Genomic DNA, 19,311 nt, shown 5'->3' with positions numbered 1-19,311 from the left:
CAAGAGACGGTGTGTTTGCAAAAGGACTGTGCTATTCTACGGCATCAGAGCAGATTCCAGTCGGGCTTTGGTCCGAGTGCCTCAATTCGGTCTTCCTTGGCTTCTCCAGCAGCTTAAAGACTGCCCACTATTCATCTCGCAGTCTGCTGTTGATTTGTTTGTGGAGCAGAGCTCGTGCCGTTGGTAGCGATCTTCACAGACCCAGCCATGCGGTCAAAACAGGCCAACGACGCCCTGCCAATGCCACTTTTGGTAGCATCGTCTTGCCAATCCTTTCCTGTACTTGTAGAGTGACTGCATTGGATCGAGCATCGCGATAGCCGCCAGATCTATGTACGTAAGTACTTGCATATGTGGCCTAATTCGTTGACAGGCACGTGCCAGTGAATTTGACCCTTGATCGATGCTATTCTTGGTGTTGAGAGCTGGTCCCCTGCGGCGCGCATTCCATGTTGCAGTGTGTGGTCTACTCCTCGACTCCGTATGTACCTACATTGTCAAATCCACCTGTCGATCCAGCACGAACGTATGTCCTCGTTGTGGTAATAATAGCTTCCTCCACGTTGTGCGGTTGTATGTACGTATGAAACGTGTCCCATCCGTGCTGATCGACCAGTCCGTCGGGAGTCCCTCACACATCCGTCCCCGTATCTCCCCCGCACTCGCGGGAAACCCCTGATCACCCTGGATCGTTCACTGTCGTTTTGGGTGGCACGCCAGATCGAATGGTGGTGGTGCCGCTCTACCACCCTGCGATGGATGACGTCTGTGCATGCACATCTCGCCCAACGGCGCACGCAACCGCGTGGACACGCCGATGGCGTATGCGCATCGTGACCGGGCGGATCTCCCACGCCGTCCTGCGGCTGAGAGGGGCCCAGACCCTTTGCCCCCCCATTCTCGTGTACCTGCGCTTTTGTCGGTTCTGTATGCTGTACTCTGGGGTTGAGTCCAGATACTCTGATACCTGCGGGTCTCTTGTTTCTATTTTTTGCCCTGTACGCTTGCATATCACAATCGGTGTTGGAGACAGATCTGGCGATGTCCCCACGATTGACTGTCGTGAGAACAGGGAGGCTCCCTTTAGCCGCAGCCGCGCGTGGCACAATGCGGCGTGTATCAGCGGCAAGACAGCCGCGAGCGAGAAGGTAAGGTCCGCAGATCTTGATCTGGATGGGAAGCAGTCTGGTGTGCATGTTCTTTGGCCTTGAATAGCAATTCGAAATGATGTCAATGACGTAAGTCGATGAAATACAGCGTTGGACGAATGCGTGCGGCACGGTGAGCGCGAGAAGATATGTCGAGCTTTTGCTTCTGTTCACCTTTTCAGCTCGGAGACCTCGCTCGGTCAAGCCGGGAATCATGTCTCTTCTGGCCTAGAGTATGCGGACATTCTCTTTCTATACTGCTCTATTATGGTTGAGGTGTGTGTAGAACCCAACCTCGAAGTTCAATTAAGGTTACTGGATAAGGTTATCCTGGGAACACGAACCCTGACCACTGAGCTCTTGACTTGCTCATTCACAGAATCATGATGAAACCTTGACCTGCACGATCCCTGTATGTTGGGAATGCTCACGAAGCAATGTACGGAAGCTCGGTAGCTGTTAGCGACCTACCTGTCCGTTGCAGGATCTAATAGACGACGAGCCGAGCCGTTCTTGGCTGTCTATTACGGCTTTCCGCTCTCAGCCAGAGAATTGAAGTTGTCCTTAAGATGGAGACGACTGCATCTACAGGTCGTAGTTGTTTAAAAGGCATGTTGTGACAGAGCTGATCACTCTCTGACCAATATGAGCTGACAATCTTTCTCGAGTCGGGTCTTGTTGTCTGCTCTTGGGATCACTCACGGCCGCTTGACTTCTAACTAACCTAGACTCCAGTCAGCGTAGCTCCAACGATGGATTTTCTGTATCTGTTATCCTTCCCGTCCTGATTAAGCTCGCAGACAGAAGCCTTCACGATGGCGCCACAGAAGCTTCCTCGGGAAAGGAACGACAGGTACTACGGGTGCCTTTTGTTATCCGTATCCTAAATGGAATTTGTATGCCACACCCCCTTGACGAAGCTAAGTCCCTGTCCACCGTCTCCCCGCATTGTGTGTGGAACCTGGGGCAGAGATACCCAACGTGTGTCTCTGCAAATGGTACTCTTTTCTTGGGCTTCCTTTCTCGGTGTTGGTGATGAATGACGCGCGGTGGCCGGTGACTGAATCGGTGCTAGCCTGCGTGAATTTGAATCCCCCATGCTTCGGCGTGCCCGTCCGTGTGGCAAAAGCGTCATGGCGGTTATTTGATGTTCTTGGTGCTCAGGTCGATAATGCCTTCTTGTATCCTTGATCACTGTTTTTCTTGCTTGCTGGATGTCGCTGTGACAATATTGAATGATCGAAAGGAGCTGAAAGCGAGCACGATCTCACAACTCGGTTGTAAGGAGTAATAACAGAATGTATCGTGCCCACTTCTCGTTACTTGTCTGGCGACTGTAGCTCGAAGCCGTAAGGTTTCGGTATGGAGGGAGGATAGCCGGTTGGCGTTAGCTGTGTTACGAGGTGGCAACATGCTCGCTGCTAATAAAATATGGTTTAGCTTCCCAGGATGCTGGCGTTACGTGAAGGTAGGTCCATGGTAAACAGTAATAGTGTATTGTATTCTTTGCCTTGAGTCCTAGGCGTTGGGTATATGCTTATCGATCGGCAGCAGTAAGTTACGGCTTCGTTGGCTCGTCGCGTTTGGATCTCTTCTCTGATGTTGTAACAATGCGTTTCTTGCGTGCTCGAGCCGTCGTCATATTCGATTGTGTGGCGATAAAGATCAATGAGCCTAAGGATCCTCGGCCCCAGATCGAGCAGCACTGAATTTCCGTGCATTAATGCCCTCGGTATCCCTCCGCATCTCCACCACCGGCAGCCGGCAAGGTGCATCAAAACTCGACCATCTCGGGAGCAACGAGAACAAGCCCATGCCTCCGCGCCAGAGAGGCTACCGAAAGTGGATTCAGAGGCTTCCGAGACCGGGGTATCCAGTTGCAGTCAGGGTCATTTTGTTCATCTCTTTGAGCGGTGTTATCGAGGCTAGACTGTTAACCTCGGTTATCGCAAAAGTTATATCGCTCACCTTATCATATGACGCGGTAACGCTGTCTCATAAAGTTCAAGTGGCTTCGACATCACTGCATCATCGTGATGTGACTGGTGACATCAATCTGAGAGAATGTTTCAGGGCTTCTTGGCCTTCTGTAAAAGGAACCGACCTTGCATGTTGAGATTGCAGGCATATTGTACGACCGGACTTGACGCGATTGCCATGATAAGCGAAAGGAGGCCGAAGCGGGTGTTGCGGCTGGTGCGGAGCCTGGCCGGATCCGGAGTGGGTCGGGCAAAAATCGGCAATCAGGTTCGGCAGCCCCGACCCACTGCGCCGATGGCATGGGATTGGGATTGGGATTGGGGTTGAGAGCTGGAAACCGTCATTGCCACTCTAAAAAAAATGCGTTTCATTCCCATTGGATTTCTCAGGGTATTGCAGACCGCCTCTTTACTGACATCGCGACAACCGTTATCTCATATATCGGCCTTGCGATCCGTCCTGATCGCGAGAACCGGACCTCGAGGTCCGACCCTCAGCGCGCGGAATCCTCGACGAGGAAAGAAACGTCACTCGCGGGAATAGTAAAAAGTGCTTCTGACCCGCTTTTTCGCGGCTTCGCCGTTCGCGAGCTTCCGGTTGAGGTCTGAAGGGGCGAAAGCGACCAGTCGACGACTCCACCTTCCCATGATAAGGCCGCGCAAAGAGATTGCCAAGGCTGCTTTGCTTCGCTTTTAACAACGGCGCCCAATGTCCGTGAAGGGGCTAGAAAACATGTCGGTGGGTTTGTTTTCTTATCGTATCGGGGGGATGACTTTGGTCGACTGTTGACCCCTCTCCGGCCCAGAGGCTGGGGCAGTGTAATCGCACACTCTGATCGTCCGGGCGAACGGCGTCTGGTCGGATGGCGAGTCATGAGCTCGACCTCGAGCGAACAGCTGTTCTGCTGTCAGAGGCATTCATCGCTGCGGCGCAAGCACCTGTCTGGATCACTCTGGACTTTCAAGCCAAGGGTCGCAGGTCCTTGCCTTTTAAGTTAGCCATCTCGCTTGCTATCGCATGCCCATGCAGTCGACGGTGGTGTGAGCTGACCGGGGCTCGAGATGCCGAGATATCGCCCTCCTGTACAGCGCCTAGCTGGGCCTCTCTGCCGACAGAAACCCACTAGAAGCCCACTTTTACCGGGCAGAGCCGCAAATTCTTTCAGTTGTTTTCAGTGGGCATTATCGGGTCTTGGCCCAATTGGGTGCGATCATGAGCTTGACGCATCATGAGATTGGTTGCACCCTGGGCTTACTCAAGCCCAAAAGCCTAAAGCGCTAGTCCAGCCCATTCCAGCCGCGACCTGACGCCGCCGTGCATCATGAGCACCCAGCGCTTGTCATAATGAAACGTGCTTTCAAGTCGGTGCTCCCTCCGAAGGCACAATCCGAGCCACCTCCGGCCCCCCGGCTCCCTCGATATATATCCCAAGGGTGGCGCCCACTGCCCCAGATTGCCACCATGCACTCGCAGCATTCACAGTTGATAAAGTTCAGACGTCGTCTAATACGTCTACTGAGTACTGAGATAAATACCAACACATCACCCACCCAAGTGTGATCAACCAAACACCCGATCACAAGACCCGATACAGCCTATCACCATCCACACCACCCACACGGCTGTTATGCCAGATCCGTCACACAAGATGGAGCAACCAACAAATGAAACAACATCATCAGGGCAGGAGCCGGCTCACATACCATTGGAGCCGGAACAGACATATGTCGAGCCTGTCCAGCGGGCCGTCACGTACGCCGCCATCAACCCCGGTTCCGAGCACGCCGACGCCAATCCGTACGATGTGCGGCGGTCGCGGTCAATCAGCGCCAGCGGCATGGGGCGTTGGCGGTCGTCGACCTCTTCTCACGCCTCGCAAAAGGAAGAGCGGGACCCCAATCTCGACCTGACCCTCCCCTACCGAACACTCACATCCGCTGCCAACTTGGACGAGTACCGCGTGGAGACGCGCGAGGGTGAGATCGAGGGCCCTGTCGAGCCCGACGGACAGACACACTACAAACTCGTCACGTTCAAGCCGAACGACCCTGAGAACCCCAAGAACTGGTCCAAGGCCTACAAGTGGTACTGCACCATGGTCGTCGCTATCACCTGCTTCGTCGTCGCTTTCGCGTCCAGTGTTATCACGGCCGATATCAAGGGCGTGTGTGACGAATTTCACGTGAGCGAGGAGGTCGCACTGCTGAGTATCACTGTGTTTGTCGTCGGTTTCGGTGTCGGACCCATGATATTTGCGCCTCTATCCGAGATTTACGGTCGTCGGATCATCTAGTACGTTTTTGTTTGTATCCTACTGCTTCTGCCTTGCACCCAACTGACAACTCCTTTCCACAGCGGTTCTACTCTACTTGTTGCCGTGGTATTTATTATTCCCTGCGCCGTTGCCAAGAACATCGGCACTCTGATCGTCTGCCGTACCATCGACGGTATCGCCTTCTCCGCGCCCATGACCCTGGTCGGTGGCACACTGGCCGATCTTTGGAAGAACGAGGAGCGAGGTGTTCCTATGGCTGCCTTCTCGGCCGCTCCCTTCATCGGCCCCGCCATTGGTCCCCTCGTCGGTGGCTTCCTATCTGATGCCGCCGGCTGGCGTTGGCTCTACTGGATCCAGCTCATTCTTTCCGGTGTCATCTGGATCCTCATCACCTTCACCGTCCCCGAGACCTACACTCCCACTATCCTCGCACGCAGGGCCAAGAAGCTCCGCAAGGAGACCGGCTCCAAGGATCACGTTACCGAGCAGGAGATCGATACCCGTCCCTTCAGCGAGCGCCTGGGCATCTTCTTGATCCGGCCCTTCCAGCTGCTCTTTGGCGAGCTCATCGTCTTCCTCATCAGCATCTACATGTCTGTCCTGTACGGTCTTCTCTACATGTTCTTCGTCGCCTACCCCATCATCTTCCAGAAGGGCAAGGGCTACTCTGCGGGCATCACCGGCCTCATGTTTATCCCCGTCGCCGTCGGCGTCATCCTCTCGGCTATGTGCTCCCCGTGGGTCAACAATCACTACATCAGCCTCGTGAAAAAGCACAACGGCAACCCGCCGGCCGAGGTCCGCCTGATCCCCATGATGCTGAGCTGCTGGTTCATCCCCATCGGCCTCTTCATCTTTGCCTGGACCTCGTACAACCACCTGACCTGGGTCGGCCCCTGCCTCGGCGGCCTGCCCGTCGGCTTCGGCTTCATCTTCCTGTACAACGCGGCCAACAACTACCTCGTCGACTCGTACCAGCACCAGGCCGCCTCGGCCCTGGCCGCCAAGACCTGCATCCGGTCCTTCTGGGGCGCCGGCGTCGTCCTCTTCACGAACCAGATGTACGACCGGCTTGGCGACCAGTGGGCCTCGACGCTGCTGGCCTTCATCAGCCTCGCCTGCTGCGGCATCCCCTTCCTGTTCTGGCGCTACGGCGCCAAGATCCGCGGGCGCAGCAAGTACGCCTACGCCGGCGAGGACGACGAGGGCCAGTCGACCGGCGACGACGTGGAGAAGGCCAAGAAGAAGGCCAAGGCTCCCGAGCACGACGCTGAGGATCTGCGCCGGGCTATGAGCTACGTCAGCAACCCTTGAAGAAGGTTGGAAAAGTGACTGTAAAATCAAGCGAAACGTCTGGAAACAGCGAAAAGCGAAAGATTTGGAAAGGAGAGACCGGGAAAGGAGCTGCCAATCATGACAGACCCCCCGAGTAGAAAAGTCAGGCCGCGAGTGACGAGAGCGATCACCGGCCAGAGTACATGTGCATTGCACTATTGCATTGATAATACCCCACGAGCCGCGCGCATTTACAGCAGCTGCAGGCCATTACTTAGATTAATCTCATAATTTGTTCAAAAAGATATTACATCATGCCCCCACGTTCAGAAGGACCAGAACGACTAGAGATGTAGCAGATAATCATGCCTGTAAATCATGTTAAAAACGTTTACTTGGAAGCTAATGATCTCCATTACACAACTAATACACCACGATACCGCATCTTGCCCTCCCTGAGCTTCTCCATCGCCTCTGTCACGCCCTCCGGTGTCATGGCGAACTTCTCAATCTGCGGCCTGACTCCGTGCTTGGCAGCAAAGGCCAGCATGGCTTGCACGCTGGCGACGGATGCGATCAGCGAGCCGTGGATGCTGAGGCCGCTCATGTTGAGATGAATCGGCGACAGCTGGATCGGGTCGAAGCTCGCGGCCAGGGTGAAAATCTTGGCTCCGGGAGATAGGATGGGAAGGAATCTGTAACCACGCAGGGAACCAATGATCAGTGGACTTGTGACGCTCGAGTTCATGGGGCTGGACTCACTTGGTAAAATCCGACCCGCCGCCCGCCGTGACGAGTAGCACATCCACCTTGGCCTCGCTATTCAGGCTGTCCGTGCCGCTGGTGACGTGGAACTCGGACGCGCCAAACTCGATGGCCTTGTCCCGCTTGTCCGCCGAGCTGGAGAAGACAACGGCCTCGAGGCCCATCTTGGACGCGAACTGGATGGCAAGGTGGCCCAGCCCGCCGACGCCGACGATGCCGACGCGGTCCCCCGCACGCAGGCCGGCGGTATAGAGCGGGCTCCAGACGGTCGCGCCGCCGCAAATGAGCGGTCCCGCGTCCTCGGAGGCGATCTCGTCCGGGATTTTGAAGAGGGCTGAGACGTCCCAGGCGACGGCGGTGCCGAAGCAGCCCTGGTCTGTGTCGGCGGAGCCGAAGGCCGTGGAGTTGGGGCATTCGTTCTGGCGGCCTTTTGACACGGAGTTAGTTGAAATAAGATTTACACATGATGCTCACCCCCAGTGTGGAGAGAGAGTCTGAGTGAACTCACCAGTCAGGCAGGACTTGCACTGCCCGCAAAACTTGTGAAACCAGCCCATGCCCACGCGGTCGCCGACGCGAAAGCTCGAGACGGACTCGACGGCCGAACCGACCTCGACAATGACTCCGATGCCCTCGTGGCCAAGGCCCATATCGGTGTGACGGTAGAGCTCGTCGGTTCCGCAGACGCCGCAGTGGGACAGCTTGACGATGGCCTCGGTTGGGCCGGGATCGCGGTGGCCCGTGGCCTGGACGATGTCCCCCGCCGCGGAGCCCTTGAAGACGGTGAAATCGATGCCCATGATTGCGTTAGGCTGAGGGTAGGTGAGTGGTAATGAGAGGATAGCGCGTCAGGTGTAAGGGGATTAAGTTTGGTGAAGTGTGTGTGCTTCTGCTCCCCTTATGTTCATCTGGTGCAGCAAGTCAAGCATCTTATATCTCCACGGATCTCCTTCCTCCAGAAGAAGTTGAGCATGTGGCAGCCTCCTCATCACAAATCATTCTTCTCTACGACAATAAACGAATCAATTTGTTGGATTACGTGTCTTGGTTCCCCGGAGTGTTGCCTGACAGTGCTGTCTACCTATGCCGGAAGATGACCAACGGAGGACGGGGTCCACACTTGACCGCACAGCTTGCGGTCTCCACCTTTGCCCGCAACCTTACAGGCTTTCCGGGCCATGATTCGAGAAACTGTGTGGTGGCCAGATCCGCTTCTGACCGTCCGGAGCTTACTAAATGTTCGAAATCGTCACTGTGACCCTACACATGCAGTTGATGAACCAAGTGAGTCGGAGTAACAACCGTGCCGCTTAACCACAGATGCATCATTCCAAAGTGAGACCGAGAAACTCCACAATTGACCGTGTCTGACAGCGTCTACCGCATCGACTGTATCCGCCTTTCCGTCCTGTGTCACCACCGCGAGGCCTGTTGCAGAGAGGCGTCTATCCAGTGGAGCAGACGAGACAAAAGAACCCCTTCAACTGCTCCGGGTACACCCGTTGAGCCATGTCTATTCGCCGCAAGTCATGCGAGCCCTGTTACAAGGCCCGGCGCAAATGTGACCTGGAGTATCCGGTCTGCACCAGGTGCACCAAGAGCGGCAAGCCATGCCATTACGTATACCCGCCGCAGCTCGGTGTATTCTCTACAGAGACGCCCCTCGATATGTCATCTTCACCCTCCGCAGAGGTCGCCTCCACATATGACCGCAAGGTCGCTTGCCCCCAGCCTGATCCAACCTCCAGCTTACCAATCCAAACCGCTGGCCCGCGCCTCTTCCAACCGTCCTCCGTCGACTACCTAGCGCCATTCAAGGGCTGCGACCACGACTGGACCTGGGTCGTCCATCAGATCCGCGACCTGCCGCTGGACTTCGCACGGCGCGCAGAGACGCTCTTCATACACCAGGCCCTCTACGGCGACGACGGCACCCTTCCCCCACCTCTGCGCGCCGCGTTCGGCATCTGCGCCGCAGCCTCGGTTTCGCTTAACGAACACACGCGGCCCGTCTTCTTCCGCGCCCTCGACGACGAGGTAGCCGAGCTGCTGCGTGCGGCACCCTCCTCCTCTACGTCAACGACGGTAACGACGCCGCTCGCCGAGGACCTCGCCCGCCTGCAGGCCGCCGTGCTGTACCAGATTATCCGGCTGTTCCAGGGCGGCGCCGAGCAGCGCGTCGTCGCCGAGCGCCAGGAGTTCCTCGTCAGATCGTATGGGCTCGCGCTGTTGCAGAGAGCGGACGCTGAGCTGCACCACGACGAGCCGCACAACGACGAGCTGCAGAGCTGGCAGGCCTGGCTGCTGGAGGAGAGCGTCCGGCGCACGGTCTTCGTCGCCTTCAAGCTCTACACCATCTACTCGCATTTCCGGCACGGGGTGTGCGCCGAGACCGAGGCCCTGGCCATGCTGCCCGTCTCGTCGTCGCGTCCGCCCGGGTCGTGGTGGTCGCGGGAGGCGTTCTATCGTCTCCCGCACAAGGACGGCGGCCTGCGGCGGCGCATGTCGCCGACGGATATTGTGACGTATGGGGAGTTTACCCAGCAGTGGGAGGTCGCGCCGCGGGGCGACATCGATGCTTACGAGATGATCATGCTCGTCGGGTGCAAGGGGCTGGGTCGTGTCGAGGCGCTGATTGAGCGCAGCCGGCGGGATGCTGTTGTGGTGTGAGGAGGCGGGAGGTGAATCTGGAACTATCGTGTTATTGGATCGTTCTCTTTGAAGACATATGCTGTTGGTTGACTAGATATTTCATGTATTTTGCTCTAGCGTCTGGATCTATATAGTTACACATACTTTTGGTTTTTACAGGAGGACAAAAGCACCCAGCATCACAGCCGCAAACCCAGCCATAGCTGACTGGCCAATGCCAGAAGCAGCATTGGTATTCTTGGGCCCGGCGGCTGTCGTAGTGGACGTGCCATTGCTGCCGCCACCGCCGCTGGCCGACTTGTCCGTGGTCGCGATCCTCCCGTCTGTCTTGACATCCAAGGTACCCTGTGTCTTGAAATAACTGATCAGCACCGCATCCAGCGGATCCAGCGTCGCGAACCCTTCCCTGGCCACGAAGAAGCTATCGCCACCGCTGGCCAAGAAATCGACCGTGACAATGTTGTACGTCTTGCTCTTGTCCAGCGGCTTGCCCTGGATGTCCACGGAGACGAGGCGGGATCCGGCCGGGTTGGCCGGGTTGTAGGTGACGCGGACGTCCTTGGAGATCTGCGGGAAGGACGTGACCTTCTGCTTGTTGAACTGGTTGACGCCCGTGAAGAAGCCCTCAAAGACCTTCCACAGGTCCTCGCCCTTGAACTCGAGCTCGACGAGGGCGTTGCCAAAGGGGAAGGAGGTCAGGACCTCGCCGCGGGTGATGGGGCCGGCGTCGATGGTAGCGCGAACGCCACCGCCGTTGGTGATGGCGAAGACGGCCTTGGAGCTCGAGTTGTGGGCGTAAGCCATCATAGCACTGTCGGGATTCAGCATTGGCGAGAACTGTTCCATGGATATTGAAGACGTTGGGATATCAGACGTACTCAGCAATCACATCGCCCAGCAGGCACTCCTCCGACTTGCACTTCTCGGCGTCGAGCACGACCTTGGTGTCGCCGACCTTCTCGGCCGCGAAGGCCTCAAACGGCTTGCGCCACTCGTTGATCTGGTCCTGCAGCTGCTTGTCCTGCGCCGTCGCGTTGGTCATGTGGATCGGGCCGCCGTGGTAGGCCAGGATCTTGCCGCTCGGGTCGTACGTCACGTCGATGTAGCCGAGGTACTCGCCCCAGCGGTAGGCCGTGACGATGAAGACCTCGTCGCCGTCCTTGTTCTTCTTGATGGTCGGGTAAGGGCCCTGCGCGCCCTTGAAGTCGCCGAGCGGCGTGTGCGAGTGCCCGCCCATGATGAGGTGCAGGCCCGTCGTGGCCTCGGCGAGCTTCTGGTCCTCCTGGTAGCCGATGTGCGTGATGGCGGCGATGCGCGTGATGTTGGTCGTCGACTTGATCAGGTTGATGGTGTTTTGCACGGCCTCGACGGCGTTGCTGAAGACGGTGGTCTTGTCGGGCTTGGAGATGCTGGCCGTGGTCTCGGTGGTGACGCCGATGACGGCCAGGCCGTACTGCTCGTAGATGTGGAACGGCTTGATGGTCTTGTTGAGCTTCTCGTTCTGCGAGTGGATGTTGGCCGAGATGATGGGGAAGGTCAGATTCTGGACGAACTGGCCCAGCTTCTCGTCGCCGGCGTCGAACTCGTGGTTGCCGAGCGTCATGCCGTCAAAGCCCATCTGGTTGAGCGTCGCGGCGATCTTCTCGCCGCCGTAGTACTGGTAGAAAAGCGTGCCCTGGAACTCGTCGCCGACGTTGAGGAAGAGGCTGTCCCGGTGCGAGGGCCGCGTCTGGTTGACGGCGGTGCGCACGCGCGCATAGCCGCCGTAGCAGCCCTTGGACGGATTGGTGCAGTCGTTGCCCGCCGGGGCGAACTGGTCGAGGTGGGCGTGCACATCGTTGATGTGGTAGAACGAGATGTTGTAGTTGCCCTTCTCGTCGATGAAGCGCTTGCTCAGGCGGCGCTTGCTGATCAGGACGTCCTCGGCGCTGACGGCGACGGCGCCGAGCGCAAGCAGGGTGTGCAGCGCAGCACTGAGCACACGAAGGGACCTCATCTTTTCTCCACGCATGGGACTGTGACGCCTGTATCGTGCGGCGAAGGGTCAATTGGGTGGTCAATTGGCCCAGTGGTAGATTCTTGAGGCACGAGGAATCGGCGGTTCACGAGCAGGACGAGTGGCCATCGTGAGACCGGCTGCCTCGGCCGAGGGAGTGACGGTGATCTTTATATATCGTCCATGCGACCACCACTAGGATCCCTATGACATATGTCGCACCGCTGATACCTGCAGAAAGAGGAAGCTCCCAAGCGAAGACATTTTGGTCGGGCGTGCGGCTGATTGGCTGCGCATCGCCCGTCAACAGGGTTTCTTCCGCGTTACGGGTCGGGGCTAAGGCCAGCCATCCAGACTTGCTGCGGGATTGAGACCTGTTCGGGACTCTTGTGGCTGTTGGAGGGAGGAGGGTTGCGAGATTGCTCCCCTTGGTCCCGCACCGGAGTCTTGGCACCAGGGCACAGCATGCGATAAGGTCGCCCATGTGCCGTCGCGATACGGCGGGAGATGATCTTGGCACCAATGCTAAAAACAGGAGGTGCTTTTCAGCTTCACATCAGCACTAATCGCGTGTAGTACAGCCCCATACTACTTGTATATGATGATGTCGTCGGCGAGCTTCGTGGAATTGTCAAAGGTTCTTTTAAACTCAATTCCAAGCACCAATGGACCTGGTCAGCGTGCTAAACGCTTGCTTCTACCGACGGCTAAGAGCGTGTGGCGTTGCTAGCTGCAGGAGACACGGGATCCAAGGTTTGAACTTTGCGGGAGCTCCGAGTTCAGTGTATCTATTTTCGAACGAACTGCCAAATTCTCATGAGTTGTTGTAGCACATGAAATGGCCTCTATTGCGCAGCAGGATTCGGAGTAGGTGGAATTGTCTATCGACACCACGTGCTTTCAATTGTTCATGCACATGTCTTGGCAGATCTAAGATGAATCTATGGGCGTCTTGGCAAGAGGCCATATCTCCACCCCTGTGAGACCGTCTCGGGGTAAGCTTGTGTTCGTCTTGGAAGGAGTCCCTTTGGGTAATCAAGATCTATCGTAAAGTTATAGGTCGAGACCGCGGATGCGATCATGCTGTATTCTCCATTCAACGCACCAGCGTCTCGTGGCCATTTCCTCACACGCTACCCGGACATGGATCTGGGTATGCTTTGACTCGGAATCACGACCGCTCCGTGTGCTCAACAAGTTCCGTCGCCTGTGCCTCTTGTCCGTCTCGCTTCTCGCCGAGCGTCTCACGCTTCTGAACATCCCGGAACGCCTCATCCATGATGGTTGTCTTGTACGACTTGAACTTCCATGCCGAGACCTTATTGGCGAACAGCTCGTCGATCTCCTCGAGAGTGCGGCCCTTGAGCTCGGGCATGAAGAAGAAGAAAAAGACGAGACAGCAAAGGTTGGAGCCGGCCCAGATGTAGCCATATTTCGCGCCCTGAAACGAGGGGAGGTTAGCTATTTCGTGGACTTGAAGATACTACCCATATCTCGACTTACCCAGTTCAGGTTCCCAGGGTTGATAAAGTATGGCGAGCAGAAGCCCGTCAGCCAGGCCAGAAAATAGCCCAAGCTGATGGCACTGCCGACCGTCCACGATCGCAGCCGGGTGCTCACGAGCTCCGTGGCAACAGGATAACTGGCATCTCCGACGAAGGCATTGTAGCTGAACATGAAGAGCGCGTTAAAGGCAATGGTGCACTTCCTCGCGGTCAGGGAATGCGGATCGAGCACCGTCACGGCGACGGCCATGCCTAGCATACACAGACCCTGCGCAACTGCGCCAATCATGAGAATGCTTCGACGGCCGACAAGATGGCGCATGGAGTAGATGCCGACGTTGACACCGATGAAACCGAGACAGGTGTTCATGACTGAGTATTTGAAGGCCTCGTCGACAGTGAGGCCAGCCACAATCATGAAGTAGGTGCTGTATGAGATGACAAACCAAGAGCCCGCTGCGGTCTGACAGGCGATCATGCCATAGCAAAGCAACGTTCGCCGAAGTTCCGTGCCTGGATCAACAATGTCAGACATGGCTGATAGGCATATGTCGAAGAACAGCTCGCAGACTTACCCTTGTACATATCCAGAGCCCCGACTGTGCTAGCCATGCGCTGCTCCTCCTCGATACCCTTCTCCATCTCGGTCCACTCGAGCTCGAGCTCTTGAGGCGTGAGCGAGTCCGCCCTCAAGGTCTCCAGCGCCTTCCTGGCCTCCTCAATCTTTCCCTTATTCAGCAGGTAGCGCGGCGACTCTGGGACAAAGCAAAGGCCTATGGCTAGTAGGACGGGAACGATGAACAAGATCCCGATCGGGATCTGGTACGAGGCCTTGTCGAAGCGCTTTCGGGTGCTGTTGGTGACGGCCGCCCCGACGATGCTGCCGATGTTGACCCATTCCGAAAAGAGGGCGACCATGACGGCGCGAAGGTGGGCCGGTGCGGCCTCGGCGGTGTAGATGTTGGAGAACGTCACGAGGAAGCCGTTGCCGATGCCTAGTACCAGACGGCCCAGATAGACGACACCCTGCGAGGTGGTGCCGATCTGGATGGCGGCGCCGGCGACGTTGAGAAGACATGCCAGCCACAACGCAACCTTGCGACCAAAGAAGTGGGCGAACGCGCCGGCGACCAGGGACGACAGGAAGGCGCCGAGCGTAAGGAGAGATCCGATCAACTGTTGGAAGGTATGCTAGTGGTGCGAATCTTCGTGTCAACAAGGCGGTGTAGTCTCGAACCCAAAAGTATCTGCGGAGGCCTTACCTCGATGCCAAAGCCTCCTGGCTGCGTAGGGTCAGGATGTCCAAAGACAGCGAGGAACCCAGGCATGGCTTGCAGGCTGGCGATGGCGGCTGAGTCAAGGCCATACTGCATGTTGGCAACGGCGACAATGCCGCATATTAGCAGGCATTTGCGATTCGCCCAGAGGGACGTTTCTGGGAGGCGAGCCACAGGAGAGGCCGACATCGTGTTGTGGATGTAAAGGGTGGTCACAGCAGGATCATCAAGCTTTCTACAGGGTCTATGAGGCAGAGGAAGTGACTGAAATATTTACAGCAAAGTGTTCACGGTTGGGGGTACCGAGGTATTGATATGCATTTACGAATCAGCAGCCTCTGCCAGGGATGGAAATGCTCATCCCCGACTGCATGGCAGCCGAGAGGTATTGGTTTCCGAAGAACGGAGCTCGGGCCCTGCCATGCACCAATAATGACGTTCGAAGAGGAAGTTAGTGTTATCACCAGGGTCTTTGCACTCTTGCTATCTCCATTTCGATCTTCATCGGAGGTATGCTCGCGAGACTTCCCCGCATCTCGGTAGTTAATTGTGAGTTGCAACGGTGTGAGCAGAGAGCGTTTGCGGGATGCAGATCACAAAAGAAGAATGCGGGGAAAGTGTCATCTCCACTTCCCGGATGGGCGAGCGACTCGGCCGAATTTTTTTAGGAACTCCTCATCAGGACACAAGCCATTGTGGGTTAGGCATCGTGGGGAATCAGCCATGCATAATGCGTAGTGGGACACTGTCAGCTCAAGGTCTGTGATATGAAATCGCGCCCAACCTGATCTAACGGGTCTTGCGGGTATTCATTTGCATCCCGAGATGAGAATTTCGGGACATCGAGGTGGACCACGAGTCGGTGTTGGCGTGCGGCGTGGACAGCCTCCGGTCCGGATATTGCTCCGCTTCCGATCGCTTCTTTCGAATTGAGATTCAGCATCGCCTCCCAAACTCTGGAAAGGCTCCTACTGCCGAGGAATACTAGTCACAATATAGCGGTGTGGCCTTTAATCATAGACGCCCGTTCGCCACGAACAACTACGAGACTCCTCTCTTGGGTCTCCAGTTTGGCATCAAGGAGGCCCAAGCCCCTTGGCTGGTTGGTGGGTTGTAAGCAACTGTGCCACACTAAATAGATTTCGACTTTGACCCAGCTGTAGCTTCTCGACTGGAAAGGAATTCATGTCTCAGAATCGTAGCCTGGGGTTTGCAGTGCTTCGGGAAGCAAGTTATAGGAGGAGTAGAAACTGCTTCCAGTTTAGGGTCGAGACCGTCTGAGCTATCCATTTGACAATGAGAGATCCTCACAGCAGATCGTTGTCTTAGATAATCGCAGTACCCGAACTAATAAAGTCCTCAACCCAAAGGCCTGGTGCTTCTGGTCTCCTTCATTTTCGCTTAAATATCCAAAGCCGACCATTTTGAAAGATTGTGTGTGTGGAGGCCCCTGGGAACGTGTATCAATAGTCAAAATGCTTGAGCCTATCAACTTTTCGCACGAGGCCGATTGATCTTCACTTACAAGATTCGAGCTCTGGTATCGAGCTGTATTTAGACTAGCTAGAAAGTTAGCATATCGGACCCGCCAACGGCTGCATCCGCCCACAACGAAACCGAAATATCGGATTTCCATTGACGAATCAGACATGAGATTTAACTAACGTGTCGTTCCTGACACGATGGGGAGCTGAGGTTTTGCAATACAATATCTGAATGATGTGGGTTATTCTACCTGTCTCGGTGTTCCGGGATAGTGGTTTGGGTGCCTTGATAGTGGTATGCAATGTGATACTTAAGGTGATGGGTCGTCCCGTCCTGACATCTCTTGGCGATTCTTGGCTCTGTTCACCTGTCCCAGCTAGTTGCTTTACTCCTTGTCTTTCGTTGGTACAATATTCTTATAGCTACCCTTCGATCTCGCCGGCATTATGAGGCTCCTTAGTACCATCAGCACATGGCTGGCCCTACTAGCTCTCAGTCATGCTGCCGTCGATGACAGCTGCGAAAACGAGGGCCCGAATATGGCTTCGTACATGGACGCCAAGAGCGGTGTCACGTACAAGCTGGCAATTCCGGCCGTGAGCAGGCCACAGTTCCCGCTCTTGATGTCCATTACTGCCCCCAAGAACGTTACATGGGCTGGCTTCGCGACCGGAGGTGCCATGGTTGGTGACCCGCTTCTTGTCGCCTACCCCAATGACGACACTGCTGTCGTGAGCAGTCGCTGGGCGACGTAGGTTCCCAATCCCTATCTGTCTGGTTTCTACCTGGGCTTGTAGGAGGGGAGGCTAAGTTGCAACTAGATCGCACACTCCTCCCGCCCTGTATAACAACACCAAGATCACCGTGTTCAAGAGCAGCGGCTCGAATGCGACACACTGGACTGCCAACTTCATCTGCTGCAAGGGCTGCAGCTCGTGGATCAATGGTTCGATCGACCCGCTCAGCCACAACGAGACCTTCGGCTTTGCAGTGAGCAGCAAGCCGGTTGCCCTGCCATCAAGCCCCAGCAGTCCCATTGGATACCACAACGTCAATCATGGCAGATTCGGTCTTGACATGAGCTCGGCACGGAATGACGCTGAGCAATTTGCGGCACTGGTCAAGACCTTCAAGGCGTCTGCCTAGTGCTCACCAACGACAAGAGATGTTACACCTAATACTCTACGCTGATAATCCGATGCACGCACTCCATAGAAGACTTCGTTGCGGGGGTCACATAGATTTGTACATATTGCCTCACTAGAATATAAAACAACGAGAGCCATTCATTTGCATATAAGCCCAATCTACCGATCCACTGTTTCAACCTCCCCAATCTTGATCCCACTCTTGTCCATCCCCTCTCTGAGAATCCTGATCTGCTTCTGAATCTCGACCCACAAGACGAGCTCGTCAAGATCCTTATCGCCCCGGACGCCCACCCAGTCGTCCTCCAACTCCTCCGTGACTACCTCCTTGCCGCCACCAGACTTGCCAACGCCGTGAGACCTCCCTGCGATCGCCAGAAGGCTCGCCACAAACGCCTCTTGCATGTAAGCAAAGCTGAAATCGACGGTGATCTCCGCGATGGCAGTGCAGAGCTTGTCGGGGAAGTCAATGTCTTTGTTGTCCGAAAGCTTTCTCTGCCAGAAGTGGCAGTACGCAGTGCGCTCCTTCAGGTTCGGGTCCGGGAAGAAGTACTTCCTGTCGAAGCGAGAGGGCCGTTTCTGCAAGAGTTTCTAGTCTCAGCATGTGTAGTCTATATGGAAATCCTTCCTGGGGATGCTCACAGATATACCCGGGTCAAGCCGGTCGAGATGGTTCGTGCTCCCGATCATAAATATGCCGTCGTTGCTCTTCAGTCCGTCTACCTCGTTGAGGAAGTAGCTTCGCACATTGTCTGATACAATGGTGTCTAGGTCTTCGAACACCAGGTAACAAGGTGCGAACTGACGAGCCTTGAGGAAGATTTGGTTGATCGAGTACTCCGGTCCTCCAAACTGAGCCAGCAGGGATGAGAATTAGCAAGAGTAATTGTACATCTAGGGAGGCGGTGAGAGACGGACAGAAGTCAAGGTTCGAACATAAAGTGTCGGTATGGGATCATCTCTGTTATACAGAGTATGCATCATTGCCTGTTCAAATATCAGTAACCGCGTTGCATCTCGCCAATGAGGAAGGACGACAGAACCTTGACTGAGACTGTCTTTCCATTCCCCGGAGGCCCGTAGTAGATGATGCCGCGCTTCCATGGCACTTTGAGTCCTTCATAGGTGTCTCTCGACTCGAAGAACGTGAGGTGGTCCTCAATGATGGCCTTCTTCATGTCCGGGTCCAGGATCACGTTATCCCAAGAGGCGTTCCTGACGCTATTATACAGGTCCTGGCTCTTCTGCCAGTACCCGCCGTCGAAGACCCAGACCTCGTCATGCAGCTCGTTGGTCCACTTGCCGACCTGCAGGATCATCGCCTCGGTCTGCTGCTTGTCGGCAGACAGCACGTAGAAGTTGGCGATGGAGGGGTAGGAGGCGCTGCCATCGCGCCCATCAACGAGGTAGACGATGAAGTCGTGGCCCTCCCACTTGTAGGCCATCTTGCCGTAGACCAATTTCTCAGCCACGACGCCGGCGTCGCCGTCGAGGCGGCGGGCAGGAGGGAGGAAGACTGTCCATTGCAGAGACGAGGGGAGCTCGTCGCTACTGTCTGGTCCCAGGAACCGGAAGCTGGCGTGCCCCGCGGCAGCATAGGACAGGAGATCGCTGGAGAGGCGTGGCACGACCGAGAGCTGGAGGTTGGGGTACTGCTGGGTTAGTGCCTGGACGATGACGGCGTCGGTGTTGATGCGAGGCGCGCTGGAGTGCTCGAAGAACTGCCTGGTGACCTCATCAGAGGCCTTGGGGGCAGGGTAGAATGACGTGGGCAACGACATGGCTGCGCAGCAATTGTATTTCTT

At 56.0% G+C, this 19,311-nt stretch overlaps 7 protein-coding genes across 7 annotated transcripts; 3 read left to right on the top strand and 4 right to left on the bottom strand.

Annotated features, from left to right (window-relative positions):
• Positions 1–4,755: 4,755 nt before the first annotated feature.
• E0L32_001277 (uncharacterized protein) lies at positions 4,756–6,717 on the top strand (the record flags this gene model as incomplete). The annotated part of the gene is made up of 2 exons (XM_031135338.1): positions 4,756–5,420; positions 5,484–6,717. 2 exons carry the CDS (start codon positions 4,756–4,758, stop codon positions 6,715–6,717), a joined length of 1,899 nt encoding a protein of 632 aa, XP_030991791.1.
• Positions 6,718–7,093: 376 nt separating this feature from the next.
• On the bottom strand, positions 7,094–8,243 carry E0L32_001276 (uncharacterized protein; the record flags this gene model as incomplete). The annotated part of the gene is made up of 3 exons (XM_031135337.1): positions 7,094–7,373; positions 7,441–7,870; positions 7,952–8,243. 3 exons carry the CDS (start codon positions 8,241–8,243, stop codon positions 7,094–7,096), a joined length of 1,002 nt encoding a protein of 333 aa, XP_030991790.1.
• Positions 8,244–9,111: 868 nt separating this feature from the next.
• Positions 9,112–10,113, top strand: E0L32_001275 (uncharacterized protein; the record flags this gene model as incomplete). Its single annotated transcript, XM_031135336.1, has 1 exon — positions 9,112–10,113. The coding sequence occupies one exon, from the start codon at positions 9,112–9,114 to the stop codon at positions 10,111–10,113; it is 1,002 nt and encodes a 333-aa protein (XP_030991789.1).
• Positions 10,114–10,248: 135 nt separating this feature from the next.
• E0L32_001274 (uncharacterized protein) lies at positions 10,249–12,091 on the bottom strand (the record flags this gene model as incomplete). The annotated part of the gene is made up of 2 exons (XM_031135335.1): positions 10,249–10,906; positions 10,974–12,091. The coding sequence occupies 2 exons, from the start codon at positions 12,089–12,091 to the stop codon at positions 10,249–10,251; spliced, it is 1,776 nt and encodes a 591-aa protein (XP_030991788.1).
• A 323-nt stretch (positions 12,092–12,414) lies between these two features.
• On the bottom strand, positions 12,415–15,062 carry E0L32_001273 (uncharacterized protein; the record flags this gene model as incomplete). Its single annotated transcript, XM_031135334.1, has 5 exons — positions 12,415–12,616; positions 13,267–13,532; positions 13,595–14,109; positions 14,172–14,772; positions 14,859–15,062. The coding sequence occupies 5 exons, from the start codon at positions 15,060–15,062 to the stop codon at positions 12,415–12,417; spliced, it is 1,788 nt and encodes a 595-aa protein (XP_030991787.1).
• Positions 15,063–16,804: 1,742 nt separating this feature from the next.
• Positions 16,805–17,504, top strand: E0L32_001272 (uncharacterized protein; the record flags this gene model as incomplete). The annotated part of the gene is made up of 2 exons (XM_031135332.1): positions 16,805–17,109; positions 17,180–17,504. 2 exons carry the CDS (start codon positions 16,805–16,807, stop codon positions 17,502–17,504), a joined length of 630 nt encoding a protein of 209 aa, XP_030991786.1.
• Positions 17,505–17,665: 161 nt separating this feature from the next.
• E0L32_001271 (uncharacterized protein) lies at positions 17,666–19,287 on the bottom strand (the record flags this gene model as incomplete). Its single annotated transcript, XM_031135331.1, has 3 exons — positions 17,666–18,097; positions 18,149–18,351; positions 18,513–19,287. 3 exons carry the CDS (start codon positions 19,285–19,287, stop codon positions 17,666–17,668), a joined length of 1,410 nt encoding a protein of 469 aa, XP_030991785.1.
• Between the last annotated feature and the right edge of the window lie 24 nt (positions 19,288–19,311).

Source organism: Thyridium curvatum (assembly GCF_004353045.1).
Source record: "Thyridium curvatum strain D216 chromosome Unknown NODE_5_length_802575_cov_81.998223, whole genome shotgun sequence".
Classification (NCBI taxonomy): Eukaryota; Fungi; Ascomycota; class Sordariomycetes; order Thyridiales; family Thyridiaceae; genus Thyridium; species Thyridium curvatum.
The sequence above is the reverse complement of the archived record's forward strand: the minus strand, read 5'-3'. Positions and strand labels throughout refer to the sequence as shown.